This window comes from Salvia miltiorrhiza, unplaced genomic scaffold (assembly GCF_028751815.1).
Source record: "Salvia miltiorrhiza cultivar Shanhuang (shh) unplaced genomic scaffold, IMPLAD_Smil_shh original_scaffold_381, whole genome shotgun sequence".
In the NCBI taxonomy this organism is placed as follows: Eukaryota; Viridiplantae; Streptophyta; class Magnoliopsida; order Lamiales; family Lamiaceae; genus Salvia; species Salvia miltiorrhiza.
This window is the reverse complement of record NW_026651537.1, coordinates 126560-133843: the sequence shown is the minus strand read 5'-3', so window position 1 is coordinate 133843 and position 7284 is coordinate 126560. Positions and strand designations below refer to the sequence as shown.

The window sequence follows — 7284 nt, the reverse complement described above, 5'->3', positions numbered from 1 at the left end:
AGTATGAAATAAATTAATACTTTTAATAGATGCTCTGACAGCTTGAGATGCTCTCCATTCACGAAAATTGTAATCTTATTATTATTTTTGTTCGTCCATAAAAATTATAATATTTTTTTGGAAATCATTCTTTATATTTTTAACCTCACTCACACTCAATATTTACAAAAATCCAACTATTTAACACATCAATTTGGTGAGTCCATTTCTCTACTTAATTTTAATTAATAGTTCTCTTTCTTCACTTATACATATCCCCCTATCATTTATTAAAATATAGTATATCTTAAATTATACTCCCTCCGTCCATGAATTAAAGCCCTACTTGCACTTAAAATTTTGTCCACCAATTAAAGCCCTATTGTGCTTTATGTACCTTTTTACTCTTCTTCTTTTCTTATATTTACTACCCTTTGCCACTAATGGACCCACCTTACAACAACTTTATCATTTTTATATTCTATATTTATTACACTTTATCATTAGTGGACTCACCACACAACACCTTTAACACTTTAGTCAACTACTTTATTACTTTAGTCAACTACCCTTATATTTCATCCACAACACTTTTTTTAGCTTTCTTAGTCTCCGTGCCCACCCTCAAATGGGGCTTTAATTGGTGGACGGAGGGAGTACTATAATTTTCGCCAACGAACGAAGTAACTAATTCATGATAAAGAAAGAGAGACGATCAATTGGATTGCGGGATTAAATGGAATGCATGCGAGAAAAAGGGCATTGCTTTTGAAGGGAGGAGACAAAATGAATTTCCATCACCTACAAATGTGGACTGGTTTTCAATATTCTTTGTTTGTTTTACCATCAAAATCAACTTCACATACAGTCGATTACTCGACTCCCGGTAACCATAAAGCAACTTCGAGATGATGAGTGATGACTATCATGTAATGCCAAACCAAATATTTGGTCAGAGATATTACAACAATTGTTTTTTAAGTAAAAAAAGAAAAGAAAAAAATAGAGATATTACAGCAAAATTAAAAAAGTCGCCAAAAGATAAAGAGTAAGGGAAAATCTGTTGCCTTTTCAGGTCTGTTTGGTAAGAAGAGATATTCATAGCGCTGAAAAGAAACAAGTACTGTTGTTCAATCAACCTACTTAATTTAACTAGTAATTATCACTCACAATGTACTTGATTAATTCGAAAATTAAATTGTTTTATAAATAAAGTCGGAGTCACTTGTAAGATTCATCATAAGTCAAGTTGAGCTCCAATTTAACTTAAAAGAATATGCCAAATAAGTCGTTTTTGAGCTTGACACTATTAAATTGCACTTAACTAATTGATGCTAGTTTATTTATTTCAACCTTTATGCATTTCTATTACTATAGTAAGATTGAACATTTGAAATTATTTTATAATTCATGTTGTCCCAATAGATGATTCAACATCAAATATATATTAAAATTCATTGGAACATTAATTCTTCAAATATGATTGGAGCTGTCAAACTCTCGTATCTAACCCGACTCCATGGGACAAAGTGAGAATATATTCAAATCGGGCCGGTTCCAAAATTTTTCGGGCCATAAAACTGTGGCCCAACCCGGCCCGAGTGTAAGTGTGACTATATATCTCCTTCTAAAGGATAGGGTAAAGCCATCGCCTTTTTTCTTCTTCTTCTTCTTCAATAATAACCATAACAATAATAAACCATTATCTCAAAAAAAAAAAAAAAAAAAAAAACAATCCAAATTTTTGGCAACTGCTTACATAGTTGCATGCGACAAATATGCAATTGGACTGAAATGACACACATTGCGAGGTACAAGAAAGCAAGAATCTCATCAGTTTACCATATCTTTCACCCAAAACAAACAATTTTCATTTTTCACATCTCTATCAAACTTAAAACTTTATTGCCCAAATTCTCTTCCTTTGATAAAAATATTACATTGTAAATCAAAGTGCCCAAGAAAGCTATAAACTTTACTACTGTTGTGCAAGTCCCTGTCTCCCCTTTTCCCCACCCCCTCAGACCACATTTCACCGCCCCCTTTCACTTTTCCTTTTTTTTTTTTTTTCCTTTCATTCATACACATTTTTTCTTCATTAATCCTCACAACACACATTTCCCATCTTCATTATTTCGACGACTAATTAAGAGTATAATTACGTGATTTTTTAAATGTGAGGCTTTTTAATTTCTGGGAAAATTGCAAATTTGAATAGTTTGCATAAAGCTGAGCGAGTGGAGTAAAGTAGTAGCAATTTTTAACGTTGTAAGAAGAAGGCTTAACTTTTTACAAAGAAACAAAGCTCAAGTAATAATGCATTACTCATTCGTCAGTCATTTGCCATGCTCCAATTTGAAGCACTCAGATCGAAGCAACCAAAATCAAGAAAAGACCATAATCTAAGTGCTCTTTTTTCGGCCCTAGCACTTTGACCTACACTAGTTTCTCTCTTTATCAATAAAAATACTAAAATAAAATACATTTACTTACAATCATTATTATTTTTATTTGATTCCCTAAATATTATCTAATCCACTTTTCTTAGCTTCTGATCCGGAGGTTGACGACGAAGCCCTCGAGAATTTTGGCAGCGTTACACACTTCTCGTGCGATGGATCACTCACTGAACGGCATAATATTGAAGATGAATCAACATCTGCACAATTATTATTTTTTTATTTCTAATTACTACTTATTTAATTCAAAAATTTTCAAGAAAATGGAAATTAAAAGAGAAAAAAAAATACCTCTAGAGGCATTGAATGATTTCTTGCAGTGCAAAATGGCGCCTTGAATCCCATCCTGCAGCTGCAGCAGCGAGTCGTCGCGGCGGTCGGAGGCTGGCGGCGCGGCGGCGGCGGCGGAGGCGGAGGCCGACCGGCTTTTGCCCAAGTGCTTCCGCACAACTTTCAGCCCTGCTTGCAGATTCTTCCCTTGCTTCTGCTGAGAATTCTTCACATTGCCCTCGGGCGACAGAGCGGCGGCGCAGCCCTTGGAGCCGCCGCCGCCGCCGCCGGGGAACTTTAGTTTCTCGACATAACGCTTCGAGACGCGAATGTAGAAGGGTTTCACCATTTTTAAATACTTATTCATCACTTCTTTGGAGAGCTTCCTCTCATCTGAGACCGAGTTCGCCTCCGAATCTTCAACGCCGCCGCCGCCGCAGCTCTGTTTCGTCGGCGCTTTTCCGTGAATTTCCTTCGAGCTGTTGTCCCTCGAGAACAGATTCACGAGCGGCGGCGCTTCTTCAACCTTGAATTTCACGAAGAATTTCCCGCTCGTTGTTTTCCCCTGATTTTCTCTCTCTGCAATCTTCGGCGGCGTGCCGGAACTGTCAGGCGTCTCCGGATTCTCGCCATTGACGGATTTCGATTTCTTCAGCTTGAGGAGAAGCACACGGAATTTGGAGGCGGATTTCCCGAGAAAAACGGGGAATTTGGGGTTCTCTTCTTCGGAGCCGTTGAGCAGAATGCTGGAAGGCTCAATCGTCACCAAATCCCCTTTGAAAAATAGGTCGTCTGAGGGAGAGAGCGCGGCGTTCTGATCCGGACACTCATTGCTAGTGAGAGAAAATTTGAGCTCCGCTTCATCTTCCTCTTCTTCCTCGTCGTCGTTTTCGTGCACCGAAATTTCTTCGCTTTCAGTTTCGTCTTCTGTTTTGACGACGTCGTTTTCATGTAATTCCGCGGTGGTTTGTTCTTGTTCGTCGGTGTCGCTCTCGTGGTCAGGTAGGGCGAATTCGAGGTCGAAATAGGGGCCGTCTTCGCTTTCGGAGGAGTAAGGGCTGACGCCGGCGGCGGCGGCACCGTCGACGATGGTTTTAGTGGTGGCCTTTGCGGCGGTGAAGGCGGTGGCGGTGGCTCCACCGGGGCCGCCGCCGCCACCGGCGCGCCAGTACTTGAGTAAACTGAAGGCTTCCATGGTTGGTAGAGCCAGGAGAGAGAAGAGAGAGAGAAGGGTGGCAAGGGCTGATAATAAAAGTGGGGGCTGTTAAGCAAAATCGATGAATTTGTTGAATCATACGACTTTCTCATTAATAAATACATCAAATTTCGGATATTAATGTTATAATGTCAATTTTGACTCCGATTTTAATTCGTTTGAGGTTTTGGACTAAAAAACTTCTTGACTACCGGCCCAAGTAATTAATTAGACGAGGAAAGAATGAGATAATTTTTCATAAACTAATTTCTGTATATCAAGTATACTTTTATTCGTGGCACACATATAACAGTATAACTTATGAATTTAAATAAGAGATATAAGAGAATGGATTTTATCATAATTATAAAGAATTTGAAATATTATTATTAAATAAAAATCTATATAAATATTAAATTATTTTGTATTTTAAATACAAATAAAAATATGAATGTATGAAGAAGCCAACTAGCTAACTGAAGATGAATCTCTGACGCACGATCAAACTCGTCAATCAACGGCCGATGATGTACATACAATACAACTGTAGAAGGCTCCAAAGTCCAAACTCCAGAGACACAATTCATCACTGAATTTTTAGACCTTGTCAGCTAACTACACGACTAGTTTGAATCAAGTTTACTATGCGCAATAAATAGTGTGCTCACTATGCCTTGTCATTTCTCATACTTGAGCGATTCTAGTAAATTTGGATTTTCTTGATATATAATACTCTCTCCGTCCCATTAAACAACACCCAATTCTTTTCGAAACGAAAATTAAGAAATTGTTATTTTGTGTGTTAAGTGTGGTAGGTGAAAAAATAAAAAAAGTGAATAAAATGGTATTCTTTTTTGCTATTTTTAGAAATTGGTCTTGCTTCATGGGACAGACAAAAAAGAAAACTTGGTCTTGCTTCATGGGACGGAGGGAGTAGTTATAGAACCTATTATGTAATACTCCCACCATCCGCGATATCGTTTCCACATTGTGGACGACACGAGTTTTAAGAAAAGTGGTGGATAGTAGTGAATATTGTAGTAAGTGGAGCTTGGGTCCCACTATTCTTGTGAGTAGAAGTTTGTGGACCCTATTTCTATAAATGGAACTGGAAACGATATCGCGGACGGACCGAAATAGCAAATATGGAAACGATATCGCGGACGGATGGAGTATTATTAACCTAGCTAGATTTTAGAGTCCTCTTTTATAATTTGATAATTGATATCAATTAATTTTAAAGTCGTGCAAACAGATCTGCTAAAATTTGTATCAACTCTTATTAATGTATACTAATTAATGATTGAGAAACAAAGTAAGATACTTCTAATTTGAATACGTAAATTGTTCCTTTTCTTTTTTGATGAGTTAGGGAAGGGGTACGATTGTGATTGAACCTTAATCCCCTAGGGATGTTAATTGGGATAGTTCATACGATTTCAAGTTATTTTCAGTTTGATTTAATCAGGTTAATTTGTCTATATAAATTTTCAACCCTAACTTTAAACATTCAATTTTGGATTAACACGTTGGATTATAAAGTTTACTTCATTCATCCTACTCTAATAGGCTCATTTTTCTTTTTAGAATATCTCATTAAAATAGACTCAGTCTTAAATTAGAAATAATTAGGGGAGTATTAACTTATATTTAAGGGAGATATACTCCTTAACTTAATTAAAGAAACTATGATCCTTTTTTTTTTTTTTCATTTTACTCACATCCATTCCACCTCTCTTTCTCTCTCTAGCGGCGAATTTCCTCTCCCAAACCCTAGCCACTATTTTCTTTTCCATTTTTCGCAGTTTCTCCCCTATGTACCGTGATTTATGCCTAATTGTTCTTAATTTGGGGGTTCGATTGTGCTAAATTTGAGTTAAATATCTGGAAGTTGGTGCGTTTATGGTTTGTTTAATGCTTTGTAGGAGATTCTGATATAATAGGAGAAAGAATGCTTTGTTCGAGTTTTTGGATCAGAAATTGCTTTTTTAGGCTCAAAGTGGTGCCAGCGCTGACGGCGCATACTCTACTGCCGCGCCAGAACTGACAGAGCTGAAGTCTATTCGTTAGAGTGGATTTCCCGTGCCAGAGCCAGAGCTAACAATCCCAAGCCAGAGCTGAATTCCAGTACTGACCAAAACTCCAGAGCTGACCATCTCTAGAGCTACCTACGCCAACACTGTTCCAGAGCTGGCAATCTCATTATCCAGAGCTGACTACTTCTACAGAGCTGACTTTCCAGCTCTGCCATGACTCGCTAGAGCCGCCATGACTTGCCGAACAAGTTATTCATTGCATTCTCTTGTGCGCGCACGCCTGCCTTGATGCTTATCTCTTAGGCCCAGTTTGGCTGGGCCGTTCTTGATTGACATTAGGGTTTGATGAAAAGGCAGTCTATATAAAGGGTTTGACGTTCATCATGAGAAAGAATCCTTTAGCCTTCGGATCAAGAATAGCTTCGACCTTAGGCAATCAAAACAAACTTTAGTTTAATTCTCATTTTTCATAGTTCTTTAGTTTCGAGTTTTTATTCTAAGTTAGTTTTCAATTTAGTTTTAGTTAGTTCTTCGTTTAGAGTTGTAATCAAGTGACAGATTTTCTTCTCGAGACGATTTCGGTATTTATTAATTACGTTTATTTATTAGTTTCTACTTAAATTATGTTTTGCTTTCAATTATGCAATTTCGTTTATGTTAGATTAGATTAGAAGCTTTTAATTAAAGTTATTTAAATTCTTAGCCTCGTAGCGTTTAAATTCAACTCGCCTTTACTTTATGCTTTTAATTCTGCCTAGGTTTAATAGTTTATTTCTGCTTCGTATTTATGTTTCGTTTAATTGTGCCTAGGGTTTTAATGGTTTATTTTTGCATGAGTATATACGCTTTGTTCTTTTCTGCCTAGTTAATTCTTAAATTTAATTTCAAGTTAAGTTTTATTTACAAGCATTAGTTTAATTCTTTTCCGCCTAGTTAATTCTAAGTTTAAGTTTTAAGTTAAGTTTTAAATCCAAGCTTTAGTTTAATTTTACAGTTTTTAATCATTCTTTACCGCTTTCTTGTGATACAATGAGAAGCCCTTTAAGATCTTCCTTGAGAGATGACTTTGGATCAACTTACCATTGCTAGAGTGTCATTGTCCTATTGCAAGTCAATCTAGAGGTGTTTTAGGTTGAGTCATACCGCAACCCACCTCTGTACCTTCGCCACCGCGATGGATACAACAACCCCCACACCCATTTCAATGGATTCCGACCTCGTAATGGTCGATTCCGTCGAAATGGATTCTCTGAGCGATGGCTGAGTTCTAAATTCGCTATCTTCAGATCGCACCGATGATTTCCCGATTATCTTGCAGATGGTAGTTGGATGGTGGTACTAGAGA

General features: G+C 37.3%; 1 protein-coding gene across 2 annotated transcripts; it reads right to left on the bottom strand.

Moving 5' to 3' along the window:
* Window positions 1-2281: 2281 nt before the first annotated feature.
* On the bottom strand, window positions 2282-4002 carry LOC131004340 (probable membrane-associated kinase regulator 2). 2 transcript variants are annotated; one of them, XM_057930985.1, is made up of 2 exons: window positions 2730-4002; window positions 2282-2605 (listed from the first exon to the last, which is right to left on the bottom strand). In XM_057930985.1, the coding sequence occupies exons 1-2, from the start codon at window positions 3901-3903 to the stop codon at window positions 2499-2501; spliced, it is 1281 nt and encodes a 426-aa protein (XP_057786968.1). In that variant the 5' UTR covers window positions 3904-4002; the 3' UTR covers window positions 2282-2498. The 2 variants fall into 2 exon arrangements, with proteins under 2 accessions (XP_057786968.1, XP_057786967.1); XM_057930984.1 differs by having other exon boundaries at window positions 2282-2638; window positions 2730-4000.
* Window positions 4003-7284: the final 3282 nt, after the last annotated feature.

Coding starts and splice junctions, on each gene's coding strand:
- LOC131004340 (XM_057930984.1), bottom strand. CDS start 3,903: ATGGAAGCCTTCAGTTTACTCAAGTACTGGCGCGCCGGTGGCGGCGGC. Junction 2,639..2,729: donor ATCATTCAATGCCTCTAGAG/GTATTTTTTTTT, acceptor ATAATTGTGCAG/ATGTTGATTCATCTTCAATA.